The sequence below is a fragment of the Bos taurus genome, chromosome 18 (assembly GCF_002263795.3).
Source record: "Bos taurus isolate L1 Dominette 01449 registration number 42190680 breed Hereford chromosome 18, ARS-UCD2.0, whole genome shotgun sequence".
NCBI classification, from domain to species: Eukaryota; Metazoa; Chordata; class Mammalia; order Artiodactyla; family Bovidae; genus Bos; species Bos taurus.
Window position 1 is genome coordinate 49,062,711 of NC_037345.1, and position 15,744 is coordinate 49,078,454.

The 15,744-nt window shown below is 48.8% G+C and overlaps 1 protein-coding gene across 3 annotated transcripts in view; it reads left to right on the plus strand.

Moving 5' to 3' along the window:
• Nucleotides 1-15,744, plus strand: part of SAMD4B (sterile alpha motif domain containing 4B) — a 36,215-nt gene that overhangs the window by 12,516 nt on the left and 7,955 nt on the right. For all 3 annotated transcript variants that reach the window (XM_024979078.2, XM_024979079.2, XM_059877539.1), the window contains 3 exons: nt 827-1,228; nt 10,166-10,636; nt 15,054-15,293. In XM_024979078.2, the coding sequence (XP_024834846.1) occupies nt 1,033-1,228; nt 10,166-10,636; nt 15,054-15,293 (907 nt within the window). In that variant the 5' untranslated portion in view covers nt 827-1,032. The remainder of the gene's footprint in view (nt 1-826; nt 1,229-10,165; nt 10,637-15,053; nt 15,294-15,744) is intronic.

Below are 15,744 nucleotides of genomic sequence, written 5' to 3' on the forward strand. Positions count from 1 at the left end.
GCTTTTAGGAAAATGGATGACAAGCTGGCATCTCTGAGAGCCAAGGGGGCATCCCAATCCAGAGGACTTGAGTCAGGAGCATCCTTAAGGGAATGAGGAAGAAGGCTGGGAGAGATTCACCTCAGAGCAAGGGTAGATGGGATCTTAGAGATCAGAGTGGGAGAGCTGGGTTGGAGGGGATGAGATCCTTCCCGCCCCACCAGCATGTTAGAGATCTTTGAAAAGACCTCCTACCATTAGGCACCCAGTTGCTGATCATATAGCTATCCATGTACCTGAGATCTCCACTGGGGTCACCACTCACCCATATCCCAGCTTTGTGGGTCTTAGTTTGAAATAATACACAGACTCCTTAGGTTCCTTTTAGCAGGCAAGCAGTGACTCTGCCCAGCCCCCTAGAGGAGGTGACCAGAGATTAGCAAGGTCAGGACATGTGCTCAGCATCACATGTCTGCTTAGTCATGTCACCTGGGGCCAGGTCTCCATTAATTCACATCTTTTGCCGTAGTGTGCATTGTCTCCTGTTTGCATCTAGAAAATCTTACCAACTTACTCTGCTTTAAATCCACTTCCTTTGGCCCTGTGACAGCCAGATGTGAGGGGCAGCATCTTCTCCTTTGTCTGAGTCTCTGAGTCCCAATCAAGCCTTTTCTCTGGCTCTGAAGATTGGAGGGAAAGTTGGCTTAGTATCTGGTGTTGGCTTTGTCTTTCTCCCAGGAGCTCAGCAGAGTTGAGCTAAAGGGGAAGACATGAGGCCTCCTTAACCCCTGAACTCACCAGACCAGTTCTACCCTCTTCTTTCTGACCCCCTTGCTTCCTTTTCCAGGAGCCTGGAGAGGCGTGGCTGGACCAAGACCTCCCCCGATGTGAGCAGGTGTCCTCTTCCCCTCATCACCCATTGCCACTACGCCAGGGTACGTCCTCAAGCCCTGGCCCTCAGGGGAGAGGAAACAGGAGCCCAGAGCCGAGACCATGTGACGGCGCTGGCCCTCGCCACCGCCGTCCCCCCACCCTGGCCCCAGGCCTGGCACCATGATGTTCCGAGACCAGGTGGGCATCCTCGCTGGCTGGTTCAAGGGCTGGAATGAGTGTGAACAGACAGTGGCCCTGCTATCACTTCTGAAGCGAGTCACGCGCACCCAGGCTCGCTTCCTGCAGCTCTGCCTGGAGCACTCACTGGCAGACTGCAATGACATTCACCTGCTGGAGTCGGAGGCCAACAGTGCTGGTGAGTCTCCACCCCCAGAGATGGGAGCAAAGTGGGAGGGAGACCTGGGATGGGAACAGATGTCAGGTGACTGAGGAGGCCTACCCAGCAATGGTGCTAAGAAATGTGGGTTCTAGGCTTGTTGGTAGGTGAAGAGTCCCTGACCTCTGAAGTCATCATCATGTCTCTTCTGGGGCTTTCTGCCAGAAATCCTCAGACGTGGAATGGGACACTCCTGGGGGGGTGGGGGTGCAGTGGAGACTAGAAACTACCCACAGCAGAGGAAGGATCACTTAGGGCAGCTGACAAGAACAGACTGAAGCCATTACCGATGAAAGGGGGATGGAAGGTGAGCATTCATTCATTTCTCAAGCTCCAGGACATCAGAGCTAGGAGGGAATTTTAGAACTCTTCCAAAAGTTACAAGTCGTATTATTCTTTACCCCCTCAAAGGTAGGTTGCACCTAAGGCATAAACAGTTTCAAGAGAGTTTTGAATTTACATGTAGTCCATGTCAGTTTCCTGAACACTCAGTAAAGAAGTACTCTTTGTCTCATGAGGGTGACACTGGTGTGGGTGAGCAAGACTTCTCTAGAACCTCTCCCTCAGACCCCAAGTGTAGATAGAAGTCAGTCCAGAGAACCATCTCACAGGGCACTGCTGAAGCCATTCAGGCCTTCTGGGGCTTCCCAAGGCTGGATGGAGAGGTGTTGACCTTGGTGACAGGTGGGAGAGATGGAAGCCAAAGTGAAGTGAAAGTCCCTCAATCATGTCCGACTCTTTGCGACCCCATGGACTATACAGTCCATAGAATTCTCCAGGCCAGAATACTGGAGTGGGTTGCCTTTCCCTTCTCCAGGGTATCTTCCCAACCCAGGGATTGAACCCAGGTCTCCCTCATTGCAGGCGGATTCTTTACCAGCTGAGCCACAAGGGAAGGCCATGGAAACCAAAGAGAAGGGAGTATATGCACCTGAAAGCTAGCTGGATGGGGCTGGTACCCAGGGACCCATGTAGAGTGTGCCCTAATGTTTCCACCTTCTTCCTCATGATAGCAGTTCACACTGAGTCCCTACAACAAGCCAAGTACTAACTTTACTTATATAGTAACTTTGAAAAGTGTTCTTCGTGACTCTAAAATCAGACTATCTAGGTTTAAATCCCAGTTCTGTCACTTGCTATATAATCAAGTAACTTCACCTTTCTAAGCCCTGGTTTCCTCACCTTTAAAATCAAGATAACTGTGCTTACCTTATAGGTTAGTTGTGGGCCCTGAGAACAATGTCTGGCATGCAGTAAACACTCAATAATGTTAATTGTTGTTTTTATTGTCAGTAATTTGTTTTGCCCATATAACAACCCCTTGAGATAGGTAATGTTGCTCTCCCCTTTTTATAGGTGAGAAAAATCATCATGGGATGCTAGGATTGGGAATTGGGGACCCCCAGACCTGCTTCCACCTCTTCTGAGGCCTGCCCATCTTAGCAGTCACCTTTACTTTGAGTTTTTTTTTGTACAAATCACAGAAGTGCCATGGTTTTAGGGGAAGTCAGTTCCTCAGGCCAGGAGTCACCAGCTTATGTTCCTGTCTCAGACAGTGAGCAGCAGGAACCCAGCTTGGCTGCAGCCGGCTCAGACCTCAGCTGTTTCACAGTTCTCCCATCCTCCCCACCAGGGAGGGTTCTTCTCTGCTCTAGCACCAGGGCAGGGGATCTGTGGTTGTGGTATGGCTGTACCCCCAGCATAGGAGCTCCTTTGAGGCAGACCAATGTCTTAAGTGGCTTGGTCATGCATCCCCACCATACCGTTCTGAGCAGAGAGTTGGATGAGCACTGGGTGCCAATCCTGGCCATCTATCAAAATCACTGGTTGCTTACTGCTGTTTATTTACTAGAGCATTTTTAGTTTTTGCTTTTGTTTTCAAAATTTGCAGTAAAATCAAACCATGTGAAAGATGAAAAGTGAGGTCTCCCAGACTTCCACATTCCCAATTTGTGTATGTTTTATAAGAGAGTCTGTGCACATTAAAGCACATTCTCCACTTGAGTACATTCATGTTCTCCCTCCAACTTTTTCATTATTTTGATGGTTTTAGCACAAAGAACAGAGCATCACACATATTAATTTATTTTTTTTTCCACTGAAAAATGGAACCTTAAGATCATTCCTTATTCACCATGTACACATATACCTCATTGTTGTTAATGGCGGCTTAATAGTAAGAATAGTAAAGTAACAGAGAGCCTGACCTGTGTATCAAGCAGTGCTTTACTTATATTATTCATAATCCTCACAACAGCTCTGTAAGGAAGATCTTATAACTCCCCCATTTACAAATGAGACAGGTCTGCGACTTGCCCTGGATTGTACAACTGGTCAGAGGTGGAGGTGGAATTTGACTCTAAAGGTCTTGCTCTTAAAAGGAGTGCTGTATTGAGTACGCTTTAAACATCTCTAGGATAAATTCCTAGAATTCTGTGGGACTGCTAGTTTGAAGTTATATACATTTAAAATATCTGTTGTTACCACATTGCCCTTGAAAGACATGACATACCTTATACCAAGAACCTGAGACCCATCTCAGACAGTTCGCCTTAAGATGTTGTGGTTAATGCCTGTCCTTGAGAACTGCCTTGCAATGACTTGACTGGTGAATGAAGATATGAATCAAGGTCTTTATCCCCAGCCCCATGTCAGGTGGTAAGAATAAAACAAGTTGGTACCTAGGTGGATGGAGAGTTAGGGAAAACTTAGAGTGAGGGAAGAGAGGACAGGCCATGGTGTGTTCCAGAGTCAGCAGGAAGCCTGCCAGGATTAGAGCAAAAACATGACTGGAGAGAGAGGTGATCACAGAGATCAGTCCTTTGGACCTTGAATGCCTCTTCCTAATAGGCATGGGGGCTCCAAGCCTGTGTTTCCTGTCTCACTCCCAACCTCACTGGTGAAGGAAGGAGCTGCGCACTGGACTTGGAGACCTGCCTTGTAGGAGGAGCTCTGCATTCTCTTGTCCATTATGGCTTTCCCATCCTGTTGTGTTTCCCAAATTTGCATCATCATAAGAACCACCTGATGGGGGAGAATGTGACCTAAAATCAGATTTCCTGGGCCCCTGTCCCAGACCCACTGAATCAGAATCCTTAGAGGATAGGCCTGTTAATGGGCACCCTGGTTCTTCTGCTGACTAGGCAGTTTGAGAGATGATTCTGTACTGATGATTCATTTGTCATGGGACATGAGAACAGGAATTAGGACATCCAAGAGTTCTAGATCAAGCTCTGCCACTAACACCTCTTGTGACCTGGGCCAGCCCCATCCCTCTTGGGCCTGAGGATTCTCATCTAGACAAGGAAGGGATTGTTCCATATACTCTCCAAGTACAGCAGTGGTTCCTAGTATTTTATGGAATGGGCACCTCAGAGAACCTGTCCCTCCTTCCCACCAAGATGCACACTTACCCTGCAAACCAAATCTTTGAGTTCAGTTGGTCTACCTTTTCTTGGATAAGGATTACCTATTATAGGGTCTGATGCTCTTTTTCAGTCCCTTTGGGCCAGGAGAGCAGAACAGTGAGGCAGATTCTCTGCCTTTTTCTGGGGGTTTGTACTTCATTTCTCACCTACCCAACCCTGCTACTTCTTTCAGTTCTCCCAGGGAGATCCTGGGTTCAAGTTTGGGTCTGGGTCAGAGCTGCTTACCCTCCCATAGCCTCCTCAGAATGGGCCAGAGAGTACAGAGAGCTGAATTTTGGTAAGTGGGTCCCCATGGTGGCTTCATGTCAGAATCACTTTATGAAAAGAACCTGAGGCCTAGGTCCTATCTCCAGAGATTTTGGTGTTTTTTAAGCTTGCTGTTTGGTGCTTGTGTGCATTCAGTGGAGAACTGCTGGTTTTGCTGACACTGACTCTGGGTGGGCCCATTAAGGTGCTGAGGGTACTGTCACATGACCTACTGGAAGTGGAGAGTTGGGAGGCATGGAAGAGGCACTGGTCTGGGCTGTCCCTTCCTCTCAAGCAGCCAGAAGGGTAGAAGGAAGCCCCTCAGCCCACGCGGCCACTATTGGTTTCATGGGAGCAGAGTCTGCGATAAAACCTGGAAACAGAAAAGCAACACCCCAAGGGTCTCTGGAACCAGGGAAGGAGAAGCCCCAGGTTTCCCCTTGTCATTATCCCTGTTCCTTGTCTCAGTGCTGTCTGCCCTGCCTACTTGCAGCTACAACAGTAATCCTATCACCCGCCTCCCCCCTTCCCATGATGACTTGGAGCCCAAGGGTGGGGCCCGGGAAGCTGAAGTCTCCTCTCCCTGGTCCTCTGGCCTCCTGGGCCACATTTCCTGCGTTTCTTCTCTCCTCCTGTTCTCTGAGTCAGAGTCCCTGTATCCATCAGGTTTAAGCCCTTCCCTCCTTGGCTCATTGAATCTGGGTGGGGAAACTGAGGTCAAGAGGGGGCTGTGGCTGAGTGAGTCACCCAAGCTCAACTCTGATGCCTCCACCCTCCCGTTATAAGCTCTACTAACACAGTTCATCAAACAAAAATGTGAGCCCCTTTGCCCTCCCCTACATTTGTGTGAGATGGGGTGAAGCATTGAAGGGCATGTTGGAGCCAAAACCCAGCCACAGGCTGCCACGATTGTTGCAACAGCCCAGCATGTAAAAATGAGTTTCTTCTTATGGCAGTCTCCCAGATACATTTGGCTCCTGTGATTTGCAGCACCTAGGGTCATGACCTACTTAGCTCTGGTCACCTGGCCAAGGAGAGCACTTTTACACAGTCTCCCTTATCCTCTCTGGAGTCCAGGTTTGCAGCTTGGTGAGCTGCAGTCATTGACGTCATGGCATTCCCCAGTCCCCTCCCCCATCCGCCCACCTCCAGAATTTCATCACTGCTTATTGTGCCTCTAGCTCAGAGGAACCAGAAACGTGTCTGTTTTTGGTAAATAACTGCATGAAATTCCCCACCCTTGTCGGGAATCTTAAGGGGGAGACCCAGATGTGCTCTCCTACGTGAATTGCTTCCTCCAGCCCCAAAATAGCTTGAGCTCTAGATCTTCAACCAGCAGCCAACAACAATAATAGTTGAAGTGCATGGAGCAGTTAACACAGATCAGATGCTTTGCACGATTATCTCATTGAATCTTTAAAACAACCCTGTGTTTTAAGGGCTTTAAATACCCTCATTATACAGAAGAGGAAACCAAGGCTCAGAGAGGTTACAGGACTGGCCCACAGTTATATTGACTTGTGTCTTAGAGGCAAAGCTAGATTTTGAATCCAGGCAATTTTGCCTCTTGAACTTATACTCTTTACACCATATAATCTGCTAGGACATGAGACAGAGTGACCTGAGGACAGAGTGATCCTAGACAGGGTATATTATACACACACAGACAATACTGCCTTCCAGGGAACCATCTGGGTTCAGCTGTATAGGTATTCATTGGGGCTCTGCTGTGCCTCTCAGCTCTGGGCCAGACTCTTCTGATCTGGGCAGCAACCTAGAAGTTTCATCCCCACCCATCATCTGCAGCCCCCGCTGGGCTCACCCCAAGGGCCCTGAGGCTGCCCAGATTCCTTGGACCAGCTCCAGTGTTCACTGACGCTTTCCAGTCTTGAGAGGCCCACCCTTTTCAGCACATTGCCGCACAGATACATGAACACACATTTCCCTAGGGTCAGCCTCCATTCATCTAAAACCACTTTCCCCTTTGACTGCAGTAGAACAAGGTCCTTCATTGAGCCCAACCCTTGGGGCTCTTCTCTCATGTCCCCTGGCAGTACCAGAGGAGAAACTGTGTCCCTTAGCCCTGGAGTCCTGGCAGTACTCTGGGGTGGGGGAGGGACTGGACAAGGCTTTTCTCTGTCCCAGATGCCTCCACCTACCCTGTAAGGCCTAAACAACAGCAACTGAGAGCATCAGGGTAGGGCTAAAGGGGTAGGCCAACTGTGCTGGAGGAGAAGGGAGAAATTCACCTATCACTGAGTCACATGTACTGAGTGTTTACTATGGGCACACTCTGTCAGGTGCTTTATGTGGATTGTCTTCCCTAAATTCTCTTAGCAGCCCTGTGACCCCTCTTTTACAGAGGAGGAAGCACGTTGTCCCAGCACCTGTACCACAGCTGGGGTGCAAGCCCTTGACTTTCTGTCCCTCATCTTCAATCACTGTATTTCTTCTTCCTTCTTATCAGGAACTGAAAACTTAGGGACTTAGTCAAGGAGATAGAGTGCCAGGGAGTTCCTTTCCCTGTGATCCAATGCCATATGGAGGTGGGAGAACTTAAACAGTGAAGGCTCCCTGAAGTCAGGAAGACTTGTCCCACCTTGAAAAGATCTTTTGATATGGAGATGACCTAAGAGAATGCTTCATGGTCATGGGGAGCTAGTTCAGGAGATTAAAGATGGAGGGGATGAGGTTTCTTGGCCTTGTGTGCCAGGTCCTGAAAGGGATCTGGAAAGCCACGAACAAGGGGAAGAAGAAGAAAGTGGCATTGGAGAGATATAGTAGAGGGTGTGGGATTATGCATTAGTACTGTTATTGTGTAGTTAGTTCTGTTTTGGCCAGTACTGTGGATAAGCATGAACTGATGACTGAATAAATGGATGAACCCTTGAGCACTTTAACAGCTTAGGGTAGAGAGGCCAGGCAAGAAAAGGTGCACTGATATGGCCAAGAGTTTGGACTTGTATGTGTTTTGTTTTCTTAGAGCTACAAATATGAATTCCCAAGCCACAGGTTTCCAGACACATCATTAAGAAAAAGAAATGTGTATAAAAAAGGTATTTCTCAGGTTTTTATGCCATGTTCCCAATGGCTAGGTGTCCAGCCTGTAGTGTGGGCAGAGGTGACCAGAAGTGCTCAGAGTATTAAGCCTTAAGGATACTGAGTTGAGACACCATTGGAGGCAGAAGGATCCAGATCAGGGCTCACTTGAAATCCAGATGCCTGAAATTCTGAGGCTCTCCTGTATATGCCCATTTCTAGCCTCTCTGTTTCCTGATCTGGGAGTTAGCTTATGCTTTGAGAATCTCTGTGGGTATTCAAAAAGAAGCCCGTGTAAGGTATAACCACCATGGTGTTAGGAATGACAGTTGATGTTTACTGAGGACTTACTTCACGTCCTGCTTTGTGCTGTGGTCTAGATTCATAGCAACCATGCCAGGTAGGAATGATCCTAAGTCTCTCTTTAAGATAGAGAAAGTAGAGCTCTCTGCAGTGATCACGTTTCTATCGTAAGTAGGAGAGGAGGGACATGGGCCACATCACTACCTGTTCTTTTTCATCACCCACCCCTCTGGGGTCCTAGCTCCATTCAGTTCCTTTGTGCCTTTCTGAGACCTTACCATTAGCCCAGTAACTCACCTCTCAGAACTCCCTTGTTTATTGTTGGAAGATTGTCACTGTGGATGCAAGTATGAGCTCAGTTGCCCAAGAGTGAGAACACAGTTGATCCTGATCATTGTCTTTTTTTCTCAAGTGTTGGTATTCTTTGTCCTTTTCCCTTTCCCCGTCAGCATTACCTGCCATCCTCCACTCCATTGAACTAGTCATGGAAGTGGTAACAAGGTTTTCAAGGAGGGATAGTCAGTCCTGTAACAGTTCCTTCCCAAGGCCACCTTTGTGGGGCTAGCTTGGGGCCTTATTCTCTGGGAGCTCACTTCTGAGTAGAACAAGGAAGCCTCACTCATCTTCACAGGACGGATGGGCCCTCAGACTATGGGTTGGGATAGAAAGGAGACATCACCAGATCCCCAGGGTGTGGAGTAGCCAGGAAAGACGTCCTGAAGAAGGACAGGTTTAGGCAATCCATAAAAGACTTATAATTTGGATAGGAGGAAGGAAGACTGTTACAGACTAAAACCTTGATTGTCAGCCTGAGTGTGGAAGTTTGGATGAATATGGCATTTAGAGAGCCCCAGGGAAGATGGGGTATCCTAAACTAAGTCTTTATCTGGAAGAATGCCCTAGAAATGAAGGTGATGTTGGGTTAGGAGCTCTTGAACTTGAGTCTGTTGGTGCTGGTTGCCATTATAAGCTTCAGGTCAGGAACATGATATCCTGGTGTGCTTTAGGAAGATAAATCCATCTGGTATATGGAATGAACTGGAAAGGTAGAATCTAGAGGCTGATTGCAGTTTTAAAAGCAGCCATCAGCATTTATTAGATATGTTCTATATGCCAGGCCACATTCCATTTTTTATTAACTGATTGAATCTCAGAGTAACATTGTGAATTGGGTACTAAATTTTTCAGGTGAGGAAATCAGTGCTCTGTGAAGTTTAAGTGACTTTTCTAAGGTCAAGCTAGTAAGTTGGGAGAGTCCAGACCGTCTGATTCTAAAGCCCAAGCTTTTTTTTTTTTTTTGGCTGCACTACACACCATGTGCTTGCCTGGAAAATACCAGGGACCAGGGAGCCTGGTGGGCTGCTGTCTATGGGGTCACACAGAGTCAGACACGACTGAAGTGACTTAGCAGCAGCAGCACACAGCATGTGAGATTTTAGTTCCCCAACCAGGGGCTGAACCCTGCCCTCTGCACTGGACTGCCAGGGAAGTCCTGAGCCCAAGCTTTTAACCAATATATTCTGTTGTCCTCCAAGTCAGGATGAAGGCTGTTTTGATAGGGGAAAGAGAGTAGAGACCATGAAGGTAAGGAGTAGGGATAAAGCAAGAAGAGCCGGCCTGGGGACAGCAGGAGGGACTCAGGTTCCAGAGTGGCACGTTTGGCTGATAGGAGCCATAGCAGGTTTCTGAGAGTAGGAGTGATGAAACCGGAAAAAAAAATTACCATGGAAGCAGGCAGAGTATGTTAGATATCACCTATATGAGGGACAAGATTGGAGTCATGAAAGGAGAAGGGAAGTGAAATTGGAGCTGAGGGAATGGCCTGTAGACACCTTTCCTGGTTTTATGGGGGGGTCCCCCACCCTGGTTCCCCTGACATTCCCTCTTGTCCCCTCTGCAGCCATCGTCAGCCAGTGGCAGCAGGAGTCCAAAGAGAAGGTGGTATCCCTCCTGCTGTCCCACCTACCCCTGCTTCAGCCAGGCAACACGGAGGCCAAGTCGGAGTACATGAGGCTGCTGCAGAAAGTGCTGGCCTACTCGATCGAGAGCAATGCCTTCATCGAGGAGAGCCGCCAGCTGCTTTCCTATGCCCTCATCCACCCAGCCACCACACTGGAGGACCGCAATGCACTGGCCCTCTGGCTCAGCCACTTGGAAGACCGGCTAGCTAGCGGCTTTCGCACCCGACCTGAGCCCACCTACCACTCTCGCCAGGGCTCAGATGAGTGGGGTGGCCCTGCAGAGCTGGGCCCTGGGGATGCAGGGCCAGCCTGGCAGGACAAGCCACCCCGGGAAAATGGACATGTGCCCTTCCACCCACCCAGCTCAGTGCCGCCAGCTATCAACAGTATTGGGAGCAACGCAAATGCAGGTGAGGAGGTGGGAGTTCCTGGGAGGCCATGCCTACTTGAAAAGGGTCAGACTGGGCTCTCTCTTCCCTCACTCTGTCCCTGGGCAAGTCACATAACCAATCTCTCTGGGCCTCAGCTTTATGAGGCAGTGTAGAGGCTGTGAACTGGCATTCCCAGAGCCATTTCTGACATGCCAACATGCTTTATTGAGCCCAAACTCAATAAAACTTTGGTTTTATTTTGTTACATTTTAAAATAAATCAGCAATGTAAGGAATTTTCCCCTAAAAATCCAGATTTCAGCTTTTCTTAAAAAATCAAACGATCTGGCAAATCAAGGCCTGTGGTCTGCTGGCAGTCATAAGATGAAGTTAAATATTGGTTACCACCTTTAGACCCTACACGTGTCCCAATAGGCCCCTGCTGCAACCATCCGACTTTGGGCACGTGTGATAACTGCCTGACCTCTGAAAGCATTGAGTTAGTAACCATAATTTGAAGTTCTTTCTAGCTCAGACATTCTGGATTTTTGTATCTGGCTCCAGCTTACCAGACTCATTTCTGAGGAGTTTATGTTTGTAAGCCTGTTCATATACGATGTAACTCATACTGCAAGGCTTTAGTAATAGTAGGCAACATTGTTTAGCATTGACTGTGCTAGGTCCTCTATTTTTAAAAGCATTTTGCAGGCATGGTCTCCTTTAATCTTCATCACAACAGTATCATTAGCCCCATTCTGCAGATGAAGGCACTGAGACGCAAAGAGATGAAGTCTTGTATTCAAGGCCACAAAGCAAGTAGTGAAACTGGCCAAGGTTTAGACCAGGCAGCCTGATAACAGTGCTTGCCTCTGACACTATGCTATCCTCCAACTAAGCGGTCTCAAAATGACTCTCCTAGTTAGTACCTCCAGAGGCTGGGGTGAGCAGGAGGGGCTGGTATTCTAGTCAGGTTTTTGTTTTTTGTTTTTTTAATTTTTATTAGAGTATAGTTGCTTTCTGGTTTTTAAAATGTTAGTTGAAATGAACAGGATAAAAGAGATTGACATTTCCAAGGATTGATGAGGTGATGGTCACGTGACCTGACTCAAGGCAAGCAGTTGCCAAGATTTAACCTCAAGATGCCGGCTGCCTTTTGCAAGCCCTGGTTAAAGCAGGCCAGCTGAGGGTGACAATGAAAATGTTACCTGTGCCAGGGGCAGGGTGAACCTTGGGTCTTTGGTACCGAGTTGTATGGCACCTGGTACACATCAGTTACCCCTGAGCCTCTTTCTTCCCCAGTTGAATATGGATATCCTGGTCACCTGCTTCCCTCCCAAGAGTTGGCAAGAATCAGGGAAGATAGAGGGATAGAGGGGCATTTCCAGGAGCTCTAGCAACAACCCAAGGTGTCTTGGACTTTTTTTTCCAGTCTCAGAGCATGACAATTTCTGTGTCCAAGTTGGGAGGGTATATTAATAATGATAATTCTAGCTAAAATATATTCAACATTTAGTCTTTGCCAGGAGCTGTTCTGAGAACTTTATACTAAAAAATTCATTGGCTGAGTCACAGAAAAGTCACTTGCCCAAGGTGGTGTAGCCAGAGTTTAAATCCAAGCAGTCTGGCTCCACAGCTCATATTCTTTATTACTGTGCTACACTGCCCCCACCTAAAAGTGACCCTCCCGAAGATGCTCATCAAGAGGAGGGGTCATCCATGCAGGGTGCCCGTACTTGCAGCAACTTTAAAAGACCAGGCTGGAACAATGTTGGATATGGGATTTGAACCAGAAGAGAAATTGGACATTCCAAGTAGAGGGCATAGCATGGATTGAAGGTACAGGGATGTCAAATTGGAGGGAATGGTATGTAGACGGGTCTGGCAAGGATGGAGAGGTGCAGGGATTTAAATGAGTAATAGCCGTAGCAAATACTCATGTTTACCATGGGCCTGCCCCTGAACCAAAAACTTCACATGCAAGTGGAAACAGAGGAGGAAATGAAGTGACTCGTGAAGTTAATAGGTGGCTGAGCCAGAATTTGAACTCAGGTCTGTCTTGACTCTCAGATCTTAGTATGTTAGGGTCACATTTGGGGGCAAGGGCAGAGGGGCTTGAAGGATAAGATGAAGCTTTTCAATTTAAGGCAATTGCAGGAAACAGGAAGTCATTAAAATATTTTTGAGTGGGGAGCAAGGATTGGCCTGTAAGGGCAGGCAGGGTGGGTTTGGGGTTCTGCCAAGGACAGACCAGGGTTTCTTGGAGAGTGCGAGGCCCTGGATATCTGGCCAGCATTCCTGTTTTTATAGTTCTCGTGCTGTGGCCAGCCTCCACCCTAGTGCGGGGCCAAGCAGGGCTTCTCAGGAACTGCACAATCGTTCCAATCAGGATAATTTCCTGTCCTCTCAGCCTCGCCTGCCCCCTTCTTGGCTGAGAGGAGAGAAACGAGGAAGCCAGGGGCACTAGGACAAGCCAAAAAAAAAAAAAAAGGCCTGTGTTAAGGGTTCTCCAGCCCCCCGTGCCCAGAGGGTGACATCTGTTACAAGTCCAGAGGCTTTGCAGGAGCCCCATGCGGAGGATCCCAGAGGTCATAGATAGTGGGTGGAGGGTAGCCTTCATGGATGGGGTCAGTACACTGCCCTCTCCCTCAGGTGACTTCCTGGCTAGGAGCATAGATAACTGTCACAAATGAGGGAAGGTGCTTTGGGGGCCCGTACAGGCTGGGTGTCCTGAATCTGGGTGTCAGTGAGGCACTCACAGGAAACCCAGCCATTCCATCAGAAATGAGGCTAGGGTTCTTCTGTCTCTGCCTCCTAACTCTTTGTGGGAACTGGCGTGAAGGACTTCTGTTCTCTAGGCCTTGATGGTCTCACCTACGCAGCATGAGGCTTTTTGGCTTTGTTTTCTTTTCCTTTTTGACTTGGGGTACTTCTAGATTTCCTGCGTCAAGCTCAGAGGCCCCCTTAGCACTCTTAGGATGATGGGTGCCCTCCTTTTGGAGTCAGTGAATTTTCAGGCATTCCTGTGTCTTGGCCTGTCTTGGGGATGCAGAAATGGTTGGGCAGGCTTGCCACCATCCTACACAAGCCCAGATTCCAGTGGGAGGCAGCCTAGGGAAGGAACAGGAGGGCTGGACTTGAGATAGCAGCACAGGGGCCCAGGGCACACAGAGGAGACAGTCGCAGAAGAGGGGGACACTTGAGCTAGGAATGAAGGCCAAAGTGGCTGGCAGTTAAGGGTGGGTGACTGGTGAGCTAGGGGAATGGAGTAGCATGCGTAAAGGTCTGGAAGCTCGTGGGAACCTGCCTTGTCCTTAGAATGGTTAAAAATCAAATTGGATCCCTTTTCTTATCCCAGGAATGGGATGGATGGAGGATATGAAACATCTGGTGAATGAGGGCCTGGATTCACCTTTGTTTGGGCTCAGAACAAGAAAACATCTTTTGGGAGGCATTGAAGCCCAATAATAGATGTTGAGGAAGCAGTTTATGTACCTCATTCACTTACTTTACACATAATTGTGTAGAACCTCCTCTAGTAGAAAACCCCCCTGTAATTACTGAGTTTAATTAATAATGTTTAAGACAGGATGGGGCCCTGTTCTCACAGGTCTTGAAGTAGGGGGGTACAGTTATAAACAAGTGAACAGATAATTAGATAAGGTCATTTCAAGTTGTGATCGGTGCTGTAAGAAAGACAGGACATAGTAATATGATTGGAGGTTGGTGAGGAGGAGCTACTTCTGACTGAGGGTTCAGGGAAAGCCTCCAAAGGAGTGATGCTTTTTTGAGAGGAGACCTGGAGGAGCCAGCTGCCAAGATCAGGAGAACAAGGAGGAGGAGCAAGCTCAGAAGTCCTGAGGCTGGAACAAGCTCCACTGTTCCAGGAACAAATTGGGGGCAGAGGTGTGGCAAAGGCTAGAAAAGCTTGAACCAGAGGGATGAGCTATGAGAGATGAGACCTCAGAGATGAGCAGGGCCAAGGTCCTGTAAGGCCTTATAGGTATTGGGAGGAGGGTTTGAATTTTATTCTTCTTGTAAAGGGAAGCTACAGGTAGGATTTAATCAGGGACTAAGTGGGTCAGATTTGCATTTAAAGGAAGATCAGTGTGGCTGTTGTGAGTTGAATAGACCATAGCGGGTGAAGATGAAGGCAAGAAATTTTGTGAGGAGGCTGCGGTGGCAATTCCAGCTAAGGACTCCAGTGACTTAGCCCAGGGTGCTAGCAGAGGAAGTGGAGCAGTTCAGAGAAGTGGCTGACAGCTTGCTAATGGGTTGGGTAGGTAGGGGAATGCGGGAACTTACAGTAGCTGGTAGGTAGTTCCCCTCAGACCCCAGGGTCCTTTCCCTTTGTTGGGTTCCGAGGCTGAGCTGCCATCCATGGCACTGACCAGGGGAACATGGTCTCCTGTGGTCAGATTCCCAGTCCTGACCTCTTGTCTCTCTCCCACTCCGGCCAGGTCTCCCCTGCCAAATCCACCCCAGCCCGCTGAAGCGCTCCATGTCGCTCATCCCCACAAGTCCCCAGACCCCTGGTGAGTGGCCGAGTCCAGAGGAGCTTGGGGCCCGGGCTGTTTTCACCACGCCCGACCACGCACCCCTCTCACCGCAGAGCAGCGTGGCCTCCTCTGGCAGTGAGCAGACGGAGGAGCAGGGCTCCAGCCGGAACACTTTCCAGGAGGACGGCAGTGGCATGAAAGGTACAGGTGGGGAGACTAGCACTAGGACCTCCTCAAGAGGCTTGTGCAGAGCTTAAAAGGACAGAAGAGAGCTTGGAGCTGCCACCCCTCCCCACCCAATTCTTTCTCTTCCCCCCAACCCCGCCCCCCGAGAAGGGGATACAGGTCTGAGGAATGTGGACAGTCCCTGCTCTAAGGGCTCAAGACTGAGCAGAGAGACCCCCACAAGTCCCAGTCTGATTAGGGAAAAGCCCCTGCACTCAGGCAGCCCAGTCTAAGAAAGCTAGGACCTAGAGGTAACTGATGGAACAGAGGTTCCAAAAATACTTTTAAGGACATCAGAGGTTATCCTAGGACACAGTCCAACCCAGCAACTCAGAAGGATAGGGTGTCCTGAGCAGGGAAGGCCACCTGGAAGGGTCTGGCTGGGCATATGGATCCTGGGCTTCTCCCTGCCTCCTTCCAGTGTCCT